At 52.9% G+C, this 19823-nt stretch overlaps 1 protein-coding gene across 4 annotated transcripts in view; it reads right to left on the minus strand.

Annotated features, from left to right (window-relative positions):
• Positions 1 to 601: 601 nt before the first annotated feature.
• Positions 602 to 19823, minus strand: part of AJAP1 (adherens junctions associated protein 1) — a 133593-nt gene continuing 114371 nt past the window's right edge. For 2 of the 4 annotated variants that reach the window (XR_015555878.1, XR_015555877.1), the window contains exons 3-6: positions 14634 to 14721; positions 12346 to 12588; positions 10375 to 10505; positions 602 to 3223 (exon numbers count right to left, since the gene is read on the minus strand). Coding sequence is in view for 2 of the 4 variants with exons in the window: in XM_087446932.1 (XP_087303058.1) it covers positions 10433 to 10505; positions 12346 to 12588; positions 14634 to 14721 (404 nt within the window). In the remaining 2 variants the exon portion in view is untranslated. Of the gene's footprint in view, positions 3224 to 10315; positions 10506 to 12345; positions 12589 to 14633; positions 14722 to 19823 lie in introns of those variants that run through there. The other 2 variants (XM_087446933.1, XM_087446932.1) reach the window with 2 other exon arrangements.

Raw genomic sequence — 19823 nt, forward strand, 5'->3', positions numbered from 1 at the left:
AATGGTAGGCAATAGACAGTGGTCTATGTGCTGCCCGGGGGCCCAGGACTGTGGGATTTCAGGGAGTCACTGAAGGAATGAGATGGAGGTTAGACAGTAATTTGGGGACCTTACCAAACCACATCGCCCTTCCTTTGAGTACCTTTCTTTAGGAAAAAAACGCTAAAGCAAATGTAAGGACTGAGCCTTGGGGCCAAGAAGCTGTAGCCTTTGTGATGGATGGACCCCCGCGGGGTTGCTAATGGACCCTGACGTACAGACAGCCACGCAGAGAGAACACTGACCAGCCCAGAACATTACTCGCGGCTGCGCAAGGATGGGCAGGCCAAACTCGTCAGACACTGACACATAAAATGTTTGGACGTGTGTACACAGGGCCTGATTCAGTAAAAACCTGTGCTCTGTCGTTTAGTAGACCTTCCTGTGGTGGAGCTGGATTTTGTAAGCCTCCCTACTTTCATTTATTATCTCCTTGTGCAGAGATGAGGTTTCCAGGTAACCATTTAAAAAATAAAACAAAACATCTATACACACACTCCCTCAATCGTCACGAGATGGGAGTCTTCCCCACGTGGATCTGTTTTGACAAATGTTAGTGCCAACTAGACCTCCTGGTGGAGAACGTGCTGGGGTCTGCCTGTCTGGAGGTTGGACTTGTGCGCGTCTCCTGGCCCTGCCCTGAGCGTGTGTCCGAGGGGCTGTGTGTGTGTGTGTTTGGGGGAAGGGGGCTTTGTTATTTCAGGCCTGGAGTCCTAAGGTGCTCTGGAAAGAGTTCGGGCATCGGGCGTGCAGCCGGAGGTGAGGTGGTGGACACCGAATTGCGGCCCCATCGGGAACCCTGGGTTCCCACTGTCGGAGAATGAACAGGCCCCCTGCCATCCCCTTCTTCCTGGCTGGGCTCACTGGAGCTCCGCGTGTTAGAGCAGAGCAGCAGCTTCAACGGCCTTGACGGAGGCTGACAGCCTGGCCCTGGTGACAGTGACACCAAGCTGTGCTCATCTGAGTCAGGAAGGCCCAGCGCCAGCCTCCAGGGGAGCGTGGTTTGCAGGCAGTGAGACGGATGAGTGGAATGGCCCACAAAGGGAGGTGCGGGATGGAGCGCTACACAGGTGAGTCCCAGCAACGGGATGTGATCACACGCCAGTGGCGGATGTTTGTGGTGTCTCTGTGTGCCGAAGCTTTGGGGGAAAACAACAAAACCAAAACCAAACCAAAACAATGCCTTTCCTACTCAGCGAGCAACACCATGAACACAGACCTTCACCCTACGGTGTTACGAAAAAAATTTTTTCCCTCCATTGACGTTGCTTTACTCTCCCATATTCAAGAGGTGCAACAGGGAACTTGTCAAGCACATTTTAAGGTGACGCAGAGGGAGACTGAGCCCAGTGGGAGAATCAGGAGGTCTCCAGCCCAGCCAACAAAGGGGTGTGAGGTTAGCTGTCCACCTGACCTTTAACCTTTGAACCTGGTCTGCAGACATTCCATTAGACTGGCTCACATACCCCACAGGTGAAACCACAGTCACACATGGGCCATTCATAGGAGGTAGGCCATGCGCACCTGATCCGGGGTCCCCACAAGGAGACACTCGCTTTCGAATGGGGAGGTGTGAGACCCTCAGATGGACCCGCTTATCCCTTACAGCGCCCCCTACTGACGCGCGATGGGGCACCAGGGAGCCTTCGTAAGTGGGGTTGTGAGGGAGTCCCACCCTGCCAGACGTGGCAGTACTTTTAATGAAGTGCGTGTGGTCGGGATTCTCTGTAAGGAGGCTCTGGTCTGGGGCCCCATTTCCGCTGGAAACCTCCTTAGTAGGATTCTTGATGTCAAAACACAAATGTCGCCCAATGGGAGCCGACAAGAGACAGCATCTTTGCTACAGCCTCCCCCAACATTCAAAGTCACTCTCCGGCTCAAGAAAGAGCAGGCACCCTCTGTCCACTGGTGTGGGAAAGAAATGCAGACCATGCTGGGGCACGGCTCACGTGGGAGCAGCCTGGGTCTTTCGCACATGAAATTATTTCTCATTTCCAAACAGACTTGGGCCCTTGTAAATTTCTGAGTTCTGCTCTGACATACACACACACATTATAAGGATATATTCCTTTAATTTTTGGAACTGGAAAATTTCTTTAATTCGGTCTGTGCCTGTATAACACAAGATGGCCAACAATCCACGGCCCACCCAATCTCGCGCTCAGGCCCGTCTGTCGGCAGCCAGCTACATAAATGTGCACGTGGCTGTTAGGTAGCTTCTTCAAACAATTAAATGCAAAAAGATCATATTTATGTGTGTGTGTATATATATATATATATGTATGTATATAAAACCGTGGCATTCTTAATTCTGGCCCAAGATAATAAATCGCACGTCTGTTGCCACTCACCAAATACCTAGCAAATGCGGGACAAGTCATCTAAGGGTCTCCTTGCATGGGTCGAGGCTGTTCCCGGGGTGGATGGCGATGGGGTACCAGGTCACCAGAAAGGATATGCTCACTCGTGGAACTGCATTTCCAATATATGCATATCTATGTGCGTGTGTGTGTGTGTGTGTGTGGGTATGTATGCGTGTGTGTGTGAATTGCCAAAGTAGAAAACACCAGTTTATTCTGTTCATACTAAGCATGTTAAGTAAATCAGATTTTGTAACTGATAACACACTTTTTTTTAAAAAGGAACATTGAAGATCTTCAAAAATTGCTACAGTACAAAAAAAGTGTGTGTGTGTGTCTGTGTGTATTTATATATTTATATATATATATTAACCAGAAATAGAGACTCTATTGGAAGAGATTCCCACCCCAGTTTGCTGTGAGTTTCTACGCGCAGTTCGCTTGGCTTCAGCTGTGTCACCAAGTCTTTCGGTCAGTACATGGCACATAATGGTATTATTGGCACAGGTTCGGAATCGGAGTACACATCCCAGGGTCAGGCGCTCCCTTCGGTCCTGTCGCTTGGTCTCCTCTCCTCTCTGTCTCCAGGTCCGTTCTTGCATTTCTTGGTTCTGTTCTCCAAAGAAAACTCGGGAAAAGGCAGTTCCCCATAGGCGTGAGCATTTTTATAAAAATATATTTGGCCTATAGCGTCCTGCTCTGTCAGTTCCCCACCGGCAGACAGAAGGGGTAGGTGTGGGGACCCTCCCTCTTAGATAGTTTAGTTTTAGGTTTTGTGTTTTTATTGTTTTATTTTATTTTTTTACAGGTTCACCAACGGAATCCTGTGTGGAAAGAAAAGAAGAGATTAAATGGCAGCAGACCGAGGGCAGGCTGAGTCTAGGCAGCCTCTCTGAGCCTCTGTAATCAAGCCCCAGTCGCCCTGCTTCCCAGCCAATGGGCACCAAAGTGTCCTCAGAACACACAGATGTCTGCTGGACCTGGCCCCCAGGACCTGGTACACTCGCTAGGAGTCCCAGGGGTGTGAAGCGGGCCCAGGCCCTCATGTGTGTTACTATATTCAGTGGAGGAGCTGTTTCTGCTGTTGGCACCAGCAGTGGGGCGGGGCTTGCTAAGAGGGGCTGGGATCATCCCGCATTAACTCTCGAGGGGAGATTGCACCCCAAGCCTGCCCGTGACTGAGCGCACCCAGCACCACGCTCGCTCCTTCTCCAGCTCCTACCCACCAAGGGCAGAGGTGCCGCCTGCCCCATGCCTGGACGGCAGGAAGCAGTGCAGTCCATTTCAATCCACTGCTGGGCTGAGGGCTCACTGAGGCCGGGACTCGGGGAAGTTTAACAGATTTCATCAGAAAAACCACCTTCTGGATCTCCCCAAGAGGGGATCTTGCTGAAGAGAGAAAGAACGTGAATCACAGGTGCATGCAGGCCAGATCAGCTGGCTGCAAAGAAGGGGGCGGCTCTTACCCAGCCTGGGTGTGTGCCTCAGAAAGTGGGAACCCCAAAGTCTCCCTGCCTCAGTGATAGACCCCAAAAGTCCACATCCCCCAGGGAGTCAGAGAGCTACAGCCGTGCTGGGCGTGGCCAGGTGAGTCAGAAGGCATCATAGCGGAGCCTGGAGGCACTTGAGCTCGAAGCTGCATCTCCGTTCCAAGGATGGGCATTGCTTCTCTCTGCTGTCACTCAGAGCTCCCACCAGCACCCCACAATGACAGGAAATTAGGACCTTTAAACAGTGTAAAGGGGAATGCCACTGCACCCTCATCTAAGCAGCTGATACAAATTAGAAAGCAGATGGGGGACCCAATGATTCCAAAATGCAGTTGGGAAGAACTCAGCTGGAGCTCTGCATTTTCACAGCAGCTCCCAGACATGGCAGCCAGGCTGGCCCCATCCTAGTCATCTTCGGAGCAGTTCAGAAATACAGCTTCCTGGGCCAGGAAGAAGATTCTGGAGAACCAGAATCAGGGCCTCTGGGCGGGGCCCGTGAATATGGGTTTCTGCAAGCTCTCCAGGTGACTCGGATGACGTGCCAGGCCCGGGCCCATTACCCGTTCTTCTCAACAGACTAGGGTGTGGGGCTCTTTCTCCTGAATCAAATAAGCTGGCTGGGTGATCCTCGCCGGGACTGAGAGGCACCCAGGTGGAGGGGACACATTCTGCTCAGTGCTGTCTTCGTCATCTTCTCCAAGAGCCTCACCACATCTATGTCTATTCCTCCTGGAGCAGGGGTGGGCACGCTTGCTCCCTCTCTAGGACCCCTCCCGGTCTGGACAATGAAGTCAGGGCCCCTGGTCATCACCTTACCCTGCCTTCTACCTTCACATGACACCTGTTTGGGCAACTGCAGGAGGCCTACAACAGAGCATCTACTCGTCTCCTGTGGGATCACCTGCCCACTCTGCTGTGAGCAGGCGTGTCATCTCATCAGATGGGTGCTGGACCACCCAGGGTAGCTTTCCTCCAACTGTGCACCACCCACCTCCTCCACTTTCTAGAACTGGGGGAGGGAGTGGTGGTTAACAAAGCAAAATAATTAAAACAGAGAGAAACGCCCCTCTTGCATGTCTATCTCCATTCTAATTTTTTGAAAGTTAAAAAATGTGGAGACAAATGCTGTATGATCCCACTTCTATGAGGTCCCTAGAGGAGTCAAATTCATAGAGACTGAGAGTAGAATGGAGGTTGCCAGGGGCTGGGGAGGGGGATGGCGAGTCAGTGTTTAATGGGGACAGAGTTTCAGCTTGGGAAGATGCAAAAGTTCTGGAGATGGAGGGTGGTGATGGTTGCATAACAATGTAAATGTACTTAATGCCACTGTCCTGTACACTTAAAAATGGGTAAAACAGTAAACTTTATGTTATGTCTCTTTTCCTACAATTTTAAAAGTTAAAAAAATATATTAAAAAATATGGGGACACTGAAAGCTGGGCCTGGTAACCAACCACCCAGTTCTGGTGGCCGGGGACAGCCTCCGGTTTAAGCTGCCGTCCATTGTCCCAGCGTGATGACTGACAGCGCCCCTCCTCACTCTCAGATGCGTCCAGGGTTGGACCACGAGTCAGTGGCTTCCGGCCCTTACAAGGAAGGTTCTGCAGAACCGTCGCTGAGGCTGCTTTCCGATCCTTTATTCTGACCTTAACCAGACAGATCAAGGTGGGAGGCCAGCTTTCGCTCCTTCCCTCAGGCCAGGCGTCTCCCTCGGGTTTTCCATACAGACGTTAGCCCATCACTTTCCTACCTAAGAGTCTTCAGGGCTTTGGATCCTTTGGGACGCAGTCTCGCCTCTTGTTCCCCTCATCCCTCCTCTTCCTCTTCTTCTCCACATTCCAGGTGGCACCCTGGCCGCCAATGGAAATCTCAGACCTCAACTCCTTCAAGTTGCTGCTGACGGTCACCTCCCTGGGGAGGCCTTTGTGGACACCCCTCTTTTCCTAAATGTGTTCTCCATCCCGTTTCTGTCTATCAGAGCACTGCTTCTGTGGCTTCTCAGGTAGAGGACGAGCTGCAGTGATATTTATCTAAGCGAGTGCGTGTCAGTGCCACCCAGGTGTCACGGGGTGTCTGCCAGGCCCACATTTGGTTCGCCTGGGTTCCGGCTCTGAGCCTGGCCCGGAGAGGGAAATCACTCCTGGATGAAGCTGAGAGAAGAGGCGTCTGTGCGGAAGCAGCCTCGTCCTCGGCCCCGGAGACTGAAGCCTGGGATGACCTGCACGTGCTGCCCGCAGGTGGACACTGAAGGGAGAGCCACCTCGGAGGGTCGACGGAGGGGCTCTGGGCCACCTCGGGACGGAGCCTCTTCCAAACCGATGGGCACCTGTCTCTGCCCAGTGTCTCAGGATGACGCAGAGCCAGGGAGCTGGCTCCAACCCTGCACCTCGCACTGCCATTGTAAGAGCAGTGCTGGCTTCCTGCAGAGGGGTGGGTTCCCTCCAGGGGCTCCGCAGGGGCAGCATCAGCCCCTCAGGCTGGGAGGAGGGGTCTGAGGCTGCCCACCAGCACCTTCAGGGCCTGCCCTACATTCCTGCCAAAACCCTGCTGCTTGCCCTCAGCCCATGGGGGAGTGCTCGTGTTTCTCTGTTTCAAAGGCTCAGCCCATGAGCCTCTCAGCGGAGCACTAACCCGAGGAGGGCTCGGAGAGGGACGTGCGTCCCAGGCCAGTTGGGAAAGATTTTTGACAAGGTGAGCCCTCGACGTCCTGGCTGGAGAAGGACACCAGCGAGGATGGCCCCGGCCAAAAGGGTAAGCTGTGTGCTGCAAAGGGATCCGAGAGATCGGGATCTGGGATAAATCCTGACTTTGGAGAAACTAGTGCCCTCTGCTGCCTGGAAGGAAATTCTCAGCTCTCCTGGCCCCTGAGGGCTGCAAACCACACAGTCAGTCGTGGGCTTAACGATCAGCGTCTGCTTTTGCAAAACAAAGAGAACAGGCAGACTACAGCAAGAGCCCCCTGGAGCGCTGAAGCTGCTAGTTAATTTCTCCACATCCCGAAAGGGCCACTGTCCCCCAAAGTTTTCCTTGGTGCTGGTTCTCATCTTAGAGAGAATGGTTTCCAGAAGGGTCTGGATGTTTCTTTGAAAAAAGTGTTCCTTTGAATTTCAAAAGCTGGATGTTCTGTTAATGTATTTTTTAGAACAAAGCGGGAAGGCTCAGGTGTGGTTCTTGTTTTTTATTAGTTATGTCTTCAGTGTGTTTTTGCAAATAATAATAACACATGATTTATTTCTCTCTTGCTTCAGATGCGAGAGCTTTTATTACTTTTCAGGCTCCCTTCGGAATGAAGTGGCCTTGGCAAATGGGAAGATCTGAACACTAATGAGGTTTTCTGAAGTTTTGTTACATGAAAAATGACAGGAAATTAGCTGAAGAGCCATGGCAGGCGTGTGTCCGAGGTTTCTTTCCCTGGCACACCAGGGGAAGGCCAGCTTCATTTGTCTCACTCAGACGAATCGAGCCCCTCCACAGAGGTCTCAAGGAGGCAAGAATTTGCTGGAATCTATCACAGAGGCTGAATCTAGAGAACCAGAGTAACTGTCTGCCCAGGCTGGGGCGCCTGTGCCCCCCAAGCTCGGGCATCACCCACACTCGCGTGCAGGGAAGCGAACTTGGCCACGGTTGGGCCCCAAATGCGCATCGGGATGGCATGAGCAGACAAGGCGGTGTCATCACAAACTGCTCTCTCATCATTAAAAATGCATCTGGAGAGGCTTAACAGCTACGCACAAGATAAATCTCTCTGCTGGCTCTTAAACCTTAATTAAATGTTTCGGTATTAATTGCTATTTATTTAAGGGACAATAAGTACCTAGTAAATCTGAGTGATCTTCTGGGCCTTTCTCCACCCAATGCTCATGTCCAGGCATTAACTGCAAAAATCAGGGATTCTTAGAATCCGAATGCCTTCCTCCCAGTGAGTGATAAACAGTCTGTCGGACATGCAGTGCCGGAATCTTGAGGCATTTTTCAAGGACTAACAAGGCTGTTTGCACAGCCCTCCTGGTCTGTAGGAACAAGAGATGGCTGGAGTGAGTCATTGCTTTGTGTCCACAGGCATGGTGGCTGAGCACAGCCAGGCCCGGAGTAAGTCCTGTCGGCTCTTCTCACCACCTCAAATGGCCTACCTGAGACCCACAGCGAAGGGCTGAAGTTCTTGGGACACAGAGGTGTCTCCTTCTCTAAATGGAGGTGGTCCTGAAATAGCTCCTCGGTGCAGTTAGGAAGTGGGGTCTGTACACTTTGAGAAGAATGTGGCCCACCCAGGGCCCATCTAGGGGCACCCACATGGCGCCAACACTGTTTGTGGGGGGCCTTCGGTGCCCCGTGTTGCCAGGAGAGAACTCGACTAATGAGATGGGAAAGTTTTCTGGAGGAGAGGAGTAATAATAGCACTTTTTTCCCACTTGGATTTTTTTTTTTAAGTCAGGGCTGCAGCTCCCTGTTCCCAGGTGGATGAAAAGGCCCTCGGCCCAGGCTTTAGGGAGCTCAGGAGCTGACCACTCAGCTGCACAGCTCCTTGCTCAGCAGAATCAGGCTGAATGTCCCTGGGACACCAATTTAGTTGGAGAGATCGACTTCATCTCCCACCACCCAACTCTCTTCCCACTTGGGGCTGGGCTGGCGGTAGAACGGGGTACAGAGGCGTTGCACCGGGGCTCGCAATGGAGGCTCTCTGACGGGTGGGCAGAGCCAGGCAGCCTGGGGTGATCCGGCCCCACCACTCACAACCTGACTGACCTCAGGCAAGTCACTTCACTTCCCCATGCCTCAGTTTCCCCCTCTGTAAGATGGGATTGCTGGGAGAACTGTATGAGTTCCTAAATGTAGACAGTGCTCCAATGAGCTGCCATCTGAACGTCCACATTAGGGAACTGTCCCCCCTAGCGGGGGCTCTCTGGACCAGAAGGTGTGGCTGCCTCCAGGCCCGCGGGCCTGCAGCTCCTGAAGGAAGGGAGCGGAGGTCTTTGATGGCAGGGCCAGCATCAACCAGGTCAACGTCTTACGCTTTTACGCATGTTTAAAATCCTAACAAAGATGTTGGCAACCACCTAGCCCGGCCCTGCAGAGGCCTTGCCAGGCAGGCGGGGACTCGGCTGCTAATAAGCAAGCTCCCCACTGCTAGCCTGGTTGGAACTCGGAAGGGAGCTCTGTCCGTGGCCTTAATGAGGCGAGTCACATCGAGGCAGACAAAGGCACACGCTTTTGATGGATGGGCCACGCTCAGCGCATCTGGCCCTTGCACGGTCGGGGACAGACTGCGTCTCACCTGCCTGGCCCGCACAGTCTCAGCAAAGGCCTTTGGGTGGGGGGCTTGGTTTCCATCCTAATCTAATCACTTCTCTTTGTTCGTTGGCTGAACATCATGCTAAGCAAGTCATTTTGGCTTCAGGATAGGCAGTGAGGGCTGGGATCAGGAACTGACCACTTCATTCCTACTTCTAGAAGCAGCTGGCTCCTCCAGCCCCCAGCTCAACGCTGCGAGCTGAGTCCTCAGAGGGCCCTGTGCAGCCCCGAGAAAACACCTTCCCACCTGGCCCTTCACTCACTCTGACGACAGCATTTTCCATTCAGTCCCCACACCAGAAGGCGAGCAAAAGTAAGAAAAAATATTTTCAAATATCAATACGCCAACCTAGAAATTGGGTTCCCGTCTCATGGAAGGGATCTGATGTCACGTTTAAAAGGAATATCTGGGGGAAAAAAAGATGCTCTCTGGATGAGCAAAATGTGTATCCTTAGAAAACTTAGCATTGAAAAGAAAAACAAAGACACAACCCTGGGTGGCATCTACTGACTGTGCACAGAATGTGCAGCCACGGGGGCGAAATGCTCCCCACAGCAGCCGGGCGTTCGGAGAAGAAAGCAATTTAACGTAGGCATTAAAGTTAATATCATTGAAAGCAAACCAAATGTTCCTATCCAGCAGAGCGTGGAAAATTCATCCTGTCTCGGTACCAGGCCTGGGCTCCAAATTAGTGGATGTCTCAAGTCCTCACTTCCTTTCTTTATCATTTTCCTTCTTATCTCTTATTTTTATGTTTCAAAATTGTATTTTAATTCCGCCTGGTGCCCTCCCTGCCGTGTGAAGACTTGCGGTGGTGGGGTGGGGCCTGCCCACTTAGCCGCTGCCCCGTCTCTCCCGGTTGAGGGAAATGAGAGCTGTGGTTGTAGAGGAACTGCTTCTCCCTGCCCCACAGGCCATGCCTGGCCTTCCCTGGGCTGGGCCGGCACTGACAGAGCCAGCGCGGTGCTGAGTCGGGTTTGTGGGTATCTGTTACTCCCCTCCCTGGGCCGTGGGGCATTTCTAACATGTGCAGCGGAGAGACCACAAGCCCAGCCCTCTGGACGGGGAAACGCCATTGGAATCCCACCCACGGTGAGAAGGGCTTCCAGTTATCCCTGAGTGGAGACGGGTGGGGAAGGTGAGGAAGGTGAGGCAGAGGGAAAAATCAATCGTGTCCAAAAAGAGAGGTACGTACCATAAAATAGACACATGGCGTCTGCCCTGCCCCAGGAGGTAAAAAAGACTTCGGCCAGTCAGCAGGAGATCTCAAACCATTTCTCAGACACAAAGGCCACAGGAATAAGATGCCGATCAGAAGAAGAGGGTCTGCAGCAAGCAGAGAAACGTGCTTGCCCGCGCTGGTACACAACACCGACAGGCAGGCCCGGTTGGGCCTGCCGCAGAAAACTTGCTTCTGGGTAGAAAAGGGCCCAGGAAGATGATGCTCTGCTGGACCCACTGGCCTGTGGCAGGAAGGGACCCACCACCCCCGGTGGCCCGCCAATGCTCCCTTCCACCGTGGGCAGCCTTGGAGGACACGGCCCGAGGGATCCGTGCACAGGAGGAACCCGACACAGAGGCCGGAAGGCTGGCGTTCCAGCACAGTGGTGCGATCTCCAGATTTCAGTTTTTGAATTTGTGGGACAAACACACAGCTCTGTGTCTCTGCCTGAGAGCGCAGGGATTCCACCCATGTTACCACACTTTGTAGAGGGCAGGGCCTGACTCCTAAAATGGCCCCCCCGTGTTTTGTCACTTTTGAGACTCAGCTACCGTTTCCCAAGGCCAGTGAGAGCCAACAGGGCATCACCTTCCGCCAAAAAGCAAGAACCTGTTCCATCCGACGCTTCTGAGCCAGGACGTGGGAGCGCCAACTGTGCCCACCCTGCACGTGGACAGGGCTCTCACACGACGCAGGGGCAGAGAGTGGGACAGAGAGGACAATGACCACTCCAGAACTCGCCTCCTTCCCTTCCCCCAAAGGCTGAGGCACTGGTCAGGCAGGATTCACACCCAAACCGACACACACATTCAGTGAAACGGTTTGAAAATCCTTTTGCCAATTTGTTGCGAACTCGGCCTTCTGGAAGGCTGGGATGCAACCAAGGAGCTCCCCAAATGTCGCTGAGTGAAAGTAAAGTAGTTTAGAAAGACATTTCTGAGGTTTCTGCTCTCCAGGCTCCTCCTCTGGGAAGGAGGCCTCCCAGACAGAGAATATGGCAGAGTCCCACGTGGAGACAGGAGAGGAGTGGCGAGAAGGAATTTAAGGAGCACCCAATCTTCTCAGGGGCAGGACGGGACACATACAGTATGGGCACTACAGCTGGACAGGCAGCCCTCGCTCCCAGGGCCCCTGCCTCCCCCTGATGAGCAAGCAACACAGGAGCGAGCGAGCAGCCACCCCTGAGTCTCCTGGACCTTGGCTCCGGGTGGAACCCCTCAGGGCACCTTGGGTAGTGTCCTCCGCTGCTCATCCTGCTGCCCACAGTGGGCCCTTCAAGGCAGCCTGGTGTCCTACTCACTTTGTCCTAAGATTTTTAAGTCGTTGGAGAATTTTTTTTTTTTATTTACAAAATGATGCATGAATGCATGCTCACTTAAAAAAATAGCTTACTGATGTTTTAATCTAATTCTAGATAAACCTTCAGAAGCTGACCCAAGGGTTTCTTAAATATTCCCAGGGATGGTCTTTGGAGCATGTCTTCTTTGAGAGACTACACGCGATTAATAAAAAAGAGCATTCAATAACCAGGAGTCTGGTTGGTATTTGATATTTTTGCTAGATTTGCTGCTGACATTTTATTGATGGGGTTCAGAGATACTGACTGGGGAGTGATCAATCATGGTTTGTTGATATTTAGGAGGCCTGTACTACAGAGCTGGCTTTGCAGGATGACGCCCGCCCTCGCCAGGTGGTACTGAGGGCTGGGGAGGCGTTTCCGTCCACTATCCAAGTGAACCCTGGCTGCTGCTGCCTTTTCTCTCTGCGTGGAGAAACACCTGTTTATGTCTACCCTGGCCCTCTTGTTTCGCCAAACCGGCTGCCTGCACTTGCTCGGGCCCTCAAGAGATGTAAAGGGTGCTTCACATGGATCAACAGCCCCCGTGACAATGCCGTGCCACCAGCAGTTTGCAGCGGCAGGGTCTGGCCCGAACCCAAGCTTACCGGTTCCCGTTAAACGTGGATTTGTACTCCCCCGTTGGGTGCAGCGTCTCGTCGGTGTACACGGGCACGGACGCCCGGACACACTCGTGCGAACACTGCAGGGTCTCGTTATAGGCTGTGAAGATGTCCAGGCTGCTGGGCACCCGGGCGGGGGTGAAGTCCGTCAGGTTCTGGCAGCTCTCCTCCTGCTGGTTGATTTTCCGCTGGTGGCTGTTCCTACGCGTGTTCCCGCTTTGGGCACAGCTGGAAGACAGACAGGTGGGGTGGGGTGGGGGCAGGTAGATGCCGAAACCCGCAAACACAACTCCGGTGCTAAACTGCGGAGCCTTCTTCTCCAGGCATTAATTATACATCATTTAATATTAAATGGTAATCCCCAGCCTCTTCAGAAAGATCAACCACAATCAAGCAATCAGCTTTTTTTTTTTAATAAAATTTGAATTTTAAATGTGGCCATTACTGCAGAGAGGATTATGAGGTAAGCGGTTGAGCTGTGTTACCCCAGGGCTGAGGCCTTGTCTGGCCGAAGAACATCAGCCGGACAGTGGTGCTGACTCGGTTTCCTCAGGAACGCCTTGACGGGATGAAGACTGATGGGTGCCGGTAGGGAAGCGTTGCTGCATAGGCTGGGGTGGCCCGATTGTTCACTTTGGAACAGACTCTGTAATTATCTTTGGGGAGAGCTGGCATCCTCAGCCCCTCCCCCGCCCATGCCCACAAGTTGGAAATGAGACTGGACTGTCCATCCTTCACCATCCTGCGTGCCCAAGGACACCGGCCTTCATGCCCACTCCTCTGGACCTCGGAGGCTTCCAGATGCCACCTAGGATGGACAGGGGAATCCCACCTTTGTCGGCCAAGGGATTTGACAGAACAGACAATCAATGACCCTCCCTGTCCCCGGATGTCACTTCTGGCAAGTTCATAGGATGGGCAGGAATCCCATCCCCACGGAGGGGGACAGCTAGGAGGAAATTTGGGGAGGCTTCACTTTGGGGAGCCTCATCAGGGCAGCAGTTCTTCTCCTCTCCCTCCCTTCTGTGCTCAGAGCCTATGCGGAATGAGGGGGCTGCAAGGGGCGGGGCTCATGACCCTGCCTCCCTGTAAGTCATGGATATGCCCTGCCTTGTCTTCCCAGCGAGAGGAATCCTGATTCCTGAGGGTGAGATGAATGAAAAAGTCAGGGGGTCCCCAAGGTCACAGAACCCACTCATCTACCCGCTGGGTTTCTCCTTGGGGTAGGGGGCCTTTCCTTGATCAAGATGCTGGATGGGATTGTCCCGCCATGCGTCCACGCAGTCCAGGGCTCCAGAGCACTTCTCCAGCTGGCCAGCTCCTGTCCAAGACGCCCCTCTGTGAGCTGAGTCTTGTCCTCGTCATCTGCCCAGGAAAACGCCCTGGGTCTCGGGCTAGCTGGCCAGTAGGAGGCGGCTCCGAGGCCTCGCTGGTTCAGTGGGAGGTCTGTTGTGGGGTTGTGCCACCCCTCACCCCTCAGCCCCGTCTGATTTCCTATCCCACCTGCGGGCAGCGGGGGATCATTGGGTCCACTTCTCTACGAGGGAGCTCCAGCTTTGATGCTAAAAGGAGCCACGTCTGCTGGAGGGGTGGCTGCAGGCAGACGGCGCCTCCGAGGCATGTGAGCAGCAGGGTCACCCCGCAGCTCCCCGATCTTCCCAGGGTGTAGCAGGCATGTACACCCAGCAAGGCCAACCTCAAAGTAGGCCAATTTTCAGGAGGAAATAGGTAAAGACAGGCCGCCTGGAGCAAAGCAGTAACCTAGTTCAGCAGACACAGAGCGGCTGCGAGAGGCAGGAAGGATACAAAGAGGCTGGCCGGGCACCGGCCGCAGGGACAGCCCAGGACAGCGAGGGGCAGGCGCGGACCAGCCCAGGTGGCTGGTAGGAAATACAGAAAAAGGGTCGTGTGCTGGGTGGGCGAGGTCCAAAGTTACGCTTGGATCCAGAGAAAGGCTTCGGAAACAGGAACCTGCTGCCTGAGAAACTAAGTCAGGAAGGCTCGGCTCACTGGCATTCTGCAGAGAAAGCCCGGGAGGGGGCTACACCCCAGGGTGGTGTCAGGGAGCCCGGCGGCGCCCAGCAGTCAAGCTGCCCTGGGGCCAAGGTGAGTGGGCTGTGCCAGGGCAGAAGGGACTGCACTGGATTCTCTGGCCCAAACGGAAAAACCATTCCTTGGGTTGTGACCGGCCGGGTTCAATCTTTCTGTGCACACTTCCCCAAGGACCCCCACAGCACCGCCTCCTCCAGGCCAGAGGAGCTGAGGATCCTTACCAGTTTTTTAAGACAAGAGTTGTAATCAGGGCAGCTATGACCATGATGAGGGAGACGGTGATGGTGATAATCTGATGGACAGCCAAACCTGGGAACAGAGAATGAGAGAGAGGGGAGCTGTGAAACCAGGGCTGCAAGACAAAGGAGCCCAGGAACGGGGGTGGGGATGACACGGGGAGACGGACTGACGGGGTGGGCCACATGTTCCTGTCAACCTGGCTATGAACACGCAGGTCCCGTCTACAGGCAGTCTACAGCCTCCCCAGGGAAGGGGCCGTGCAGGAGGGCTGCGTGGGGACAGGACAGGCTCTTGGGTCTCTCCTGCCCCACATCAGGTGCTGGCAGGTGCTGTTGGGCACCAGGGCCGCTCTTACCTGGAGTCTCAGAAGGGAGGCCCCAGCCCAGCCTCTCAGTCCCCGAGCAGTGACCCAACCATGGGAGGCTGTGTCCTTTCTTGCACGAGCCCCTCACCTGGGACAGGTAAGCTCTGGCTGAGGCATTCCCCCAGGGCCTGTCACCCTCCCTTCTCCCTCCCACCTTGGGTAAGTCTGCTCCTCGATTCTAAGCACCAGGGCAGCTGGCCTGTGAGTGGGAGCAGGGTTTGGCCTGACCCAGATGAAGCCAGGCTGGCCCAGGACTTTGGGAAGGTGGGGAAGAGGGACACATGGGTTGACACTCTTGCAGACTCAGGCATGTGGATCATTAGGAAACATCTTCTCTTTCCAAGTTCTCTCCAAGAAGTTCATTGCCTGATGAGGTTCCAGGGAATAAAAGCTCCAGACCAGTGGCTGATGCTTCCAAAAGTCCCAGAGGAGGGTCTGTGGTCTCGCCTCACTGCCCTGTCCTTCTCTGTGTGTGCACGTTGCGGGGGGGGGGGGCAGAAACAGAAGGGAACAGGGACAGAGGGACCAGCCACTCTAGAAACAGGGCAGCCAGAGCCCCAAATCAGCTGCCTGCTAACCCCACACATGGGCAGCCAAGCACAGGAATTCTCTCCCACACTCTCCCTCCGCCCCCAGCCCCCTGCACCATCTCGCACCAACTACAGAGGCACAGGGAGGGAGGAAAGGCAGGCTGGCAACAGCTCTCATCTCTGGTCCCCCAAACACAGCTATGTTCCTTCTGGCGACACATCTGTTACATCGTTCCCAGAACATGGACACTAGGGCACCTTTTGGCTGGCGCCACCGGTCAGAGAGGACCACTTGTTAGGTCCCGGGATCCCGCCTCGTCTTCCTGCTGTCAGCAAGAATCAAACCTGAGGAGCCAGGTGATAGAGGCCCTGAGGGGCCGTGCAGAGAGCCCTGCAGGTGGCAGCTCCCTGCCCCACAGAAGCGCTGATTCCCCGTGTCTGAGCACCTGCCTCTCTCCACTCCTAGCTCCCCATCCTGATGTCCACTTACAGAGACCCACCTAACACACCTGAGGACCCCAGGGGTCCTGGGGTGAGAACATGTGTACACGTGTCCCAGCGGGAGGACTTCATTTAGTCTAAGATTTTTCTGGTGGCCTCCCAAGGACACAGTCTCCCAAACAGATGTTACCTCTCTACTGACTGTGTTCTTCGTGGGGGGAATTGCTAATAAATGATTCAAACTTGGTGTGACCAGAAAGTAAGCTTTCTCTTCCTGTTTGCCCCTCTTCCGGGCTGCTTCTGTTTGTCGTGAGGGATTCTCACCCTGAGCCCACAGGATAAGCACCACTAGGAAACTGGGGCACATGCATGGAGGCCACAGGCCTCCCTTCATTCATTCTTTTACCCATTGATTCAAGAACCACTTATCGAGCACCTGCTGAGTGCCAGGCAGGGCCAGTTTTGACCAGCTCAGCCGTGGTGCCACCCTGAGGGAAGAGCTGCTCTGCCGCCATTTTTTACAGTGGCAGCCCTCATTGCTGGTTCTAGCCAGTGGCTTCCCATACACCTGTGACCAATTCATGGCATCTGCAGTAAACCTCTGGGCCAGCTTTCCTTCTCCGCTAGGATTGCCAAATTGGCTTGCCAATGAAGTTGGAAGCTAGCTATACCACTGGGACCACCCTCAACCTCACCAACAATGGAGTGCCCACCAGGCTCAGTAAGCCCTATTTATTCACCAGCTTCCCTGAGATCCAACTCAGACTCTGTTGACAGAGGGAGGTTGAAAAGGGTGTCCAGTTTAATGAGCAACTATGGAGGATAGCTGCTCAGACTCCCCTCACCCTCCATCCACACACTCCACTAACCCAGTCAAGAGACAGCCATGCTGTCATGAAGAGTGTGTGCTCATCCTGTGTCTGTGCTTCCTGTGAGGAGAAGGAGTCCAGTGATGCCGGTGATGGTGATGATGGTGATGATGGTGGTGGTGAAGATGGTCGAGGTGATGATGGTGATAATGGTGATCATGATGATGGTGATGATGGTGGTGGTGGTGATGATGATGAAAGTGATACTATAAGTGGTGATGATGATGGTGGTGGTGGTGGTGACAATGATGACAGTGATGCCATAAGTGGTGGTGATGATGATGCTGGTGGTGGTGATAATGATAGTGGAGATGGTGATGATGGTGATGATGACGGTGATGATGATGATGATGACGATGATAGTGATGAAGATAATTATGCTCAAAAAGTGGCAGCAATCGTCAGGTGTATATTATCGCATTTATTCCTGGCAAGAACTCTCAAAAGTAGATACTGTTGTCATCATTTATGGAAGTGAAAACTATCTGGGCAAGTTTGTGTAAAACCCTTGGATCAACAGGATCTGCCGGCTCCAAAGCCCATACTGAGAGAGGCAGTATTACGGGATTCTGAGCTCAGACTCTGTTCATCTCAGTTTTGGCTTTGACCTGACAGCCTCACTTCTTCTGAGGCAGAGGTGGGCCCCTCTCCCCTCTACATCCTGGGAGAACAGGCTTCTAAATCACGGAGGCAGGTGCTTGAGCCTCACCACCTCCTCACAGACAGACCCCTTGGGGAGTGCTCTGGGCCCATGCCCAAAGCCTCTCAGCCATTTCTTGGCAGGTCACACCCTCATCTCCACGGCAAGAACTATACCTTTGTTTCTTGTGCTGAATCTGCCATCTTCTAGGTCAGGAGAACTCAACGCCTGTGGAGGTGGGGAATGTAAAAGAGCACAGCGAGTGGGTGTGAGCCAACAGGAGCAGTGGGGACCTGTTCAACTGCGAGGCCAGGCCCTGCTAGAGGCACCGGGCATCCCCTAACAAGAGCAGAACATCTCGATCATTCCCCAACGTCTGCAGGCCCAGAGGAGGCCCAAGGTACTGCCAGGTTTTGACCTTTCGTCTTCTTACCAAGGGAATTCTTCTGTTGGGCTGAATATCTGCAGTGGCCAAAGTCCTTGGAAGCGAAGAGTCCATGACCAGCTGTATCTTAGATGGTTAATTCCCTCCCACTCCCCCTGTGGGGGAGGACAGGAAAGCACTGACTCTCTTCTTCTAATGGATGGAAGAAACTGAGGCCCAGAGGGGAAAACAGTGGCTCAAGGGACCCCCTCACTGACAACTGGGAGAACAGAAGCCCAGACCTTTGCCTGAGGTCCTGATGAGTCTCTGAGCCCCTTAAGGAAAGGCAATTCTTCACCATCTTTATAATCATACCTCCCTCCCATACATTGTGTGACACAATACCTTACAACAGTAGCTATGTGACGTATTATTGAACCAAGGCATGAAGAGTGGAGAATAAAAGCCAGGGAACAGGCAGAAAGAACAACAGAATTCTAATGTTTGCCTTGTGCTGGAGGCCCTTCTCCTGCCTTCCGTGTGAAATTTCTCCACAGGACTTGCCAAATCAAAAATTGGAGGAAATGGTACATGGATTCATAACCTAAGATCATCTGGGCAGAAATACAACAATAATATAATGGCTATGCTTTCTGGAAAGACTTCTCTACACCAGGCCCTGTGCTAAGTCTTCACACATGTGCTCAATTTAATCCATCACCTATCCTGCATTTTTGCACCTGCCTGACCAATGAGGAGCCTGATACTCAAAGGAGCAAAATGACTTTCCTGTGGTCATTCGGCAGAGCCAGGAGGAAAGGCAGTTCTCTGCTCTGGAGTTCCAGTGAAAACCAAATGTCTAGGTCCGGATCTAATGCATCTGGAGCCACTTCCTGGTAATGAAATTGGTTAGAGGTAACATCTTACTACTCCTCACACACTTGACTTGCCAAGCAACCAGCCTTGTGCTGCATCCCCCTGCCCATGGGTTTGGATGGGCCACTGGGCTCATGCATCAGGAGTCAATGGCTACAAGAAGACCCCACAGACCCCATGCTTTTGACACGTGGTAGGAATGATATTTGTAGGAAGCAGGTTGGAAGATGGAAAGTCCATAAGGATGCTGCACCATTTCCTCCCCTTGAGGGGCCGGCTACTAAGAAGAGAGCAGAACAATACATCAGAAGTGTAGCGTTTCAAGCATCTGTCCATCATATAGTCCTCCACGAGTGCCAGGAGTCATTTCCTCGTCCGTGTAAGCCCCTCTTTGTGTGGATCCTGGGTAGGAAACCTTGCCCTTAAGGGCCATAGAGTAAATATTTTAGGTTTTGCAGGCAGTATGGTCTCTGTTGCAATTTCTCAACCCTGCCATTATAGCGCAAGAGCAGCCACAGACAGTATGCAAACAAATGGTGTGTTCTAATAAAACTTTATTTATAAAAACAGACAGTGGTCAGATTTTGGTCACAGGCTAGAGGTTGCTGACCCCTGATTTAGGTGAATTATTGAAGGTGACTTGGCGTATAAATGAAATAGAAGTTTACATCTATTTTGAATGGTTGGTTAAAGCCGGGACTCAGACTGCAATCCTTTGGTTCTGAAGACTAGAACCTTCACACTCCATCATCAAAGGTCTACTGTCTTTTGAGATTTTCACTGGTCACTGACAAGGTGATTTCAAAGACAGCCACAGCTTCTATCTTATCAAGTTGGGCCAGGAAACCCAGCAGCGGGCTCGGTTTGTGCATGTGAAGTTGGCTTGAGGATGGATCACTTTGTGTGACGGTTCCCCTTGAGAACTCAATTAGACAGGAGTCTTGAGTTTTGGAAACTGAATCTCAGGGAGAATTTTACCAATTTAATTCCTCCAATGACCCACAGAAATATTTCAGCCATGTGTCTCTCAATTTTCTCCATTAAGGTTGAAAAGAAACTGCATCTTGCAAACGACAAGAATGCTGAG

This window comes from Ceratotherium simum, chromosome 22 (assembly GCF_057802395.1).
Source record: "Ceratotherium simum simum isolate JZ-2026a chromosome 22, ASM5780239v1, whole genome shotgun sequence".
Classification (NCBI taxonomy): domain Eukaryota; kingdom Metazoa; phylum Chordata; class Mammalia; order Perissodactyla; family Rhinocerotidae; genus Ceratotherium; species Ceratotherium simum.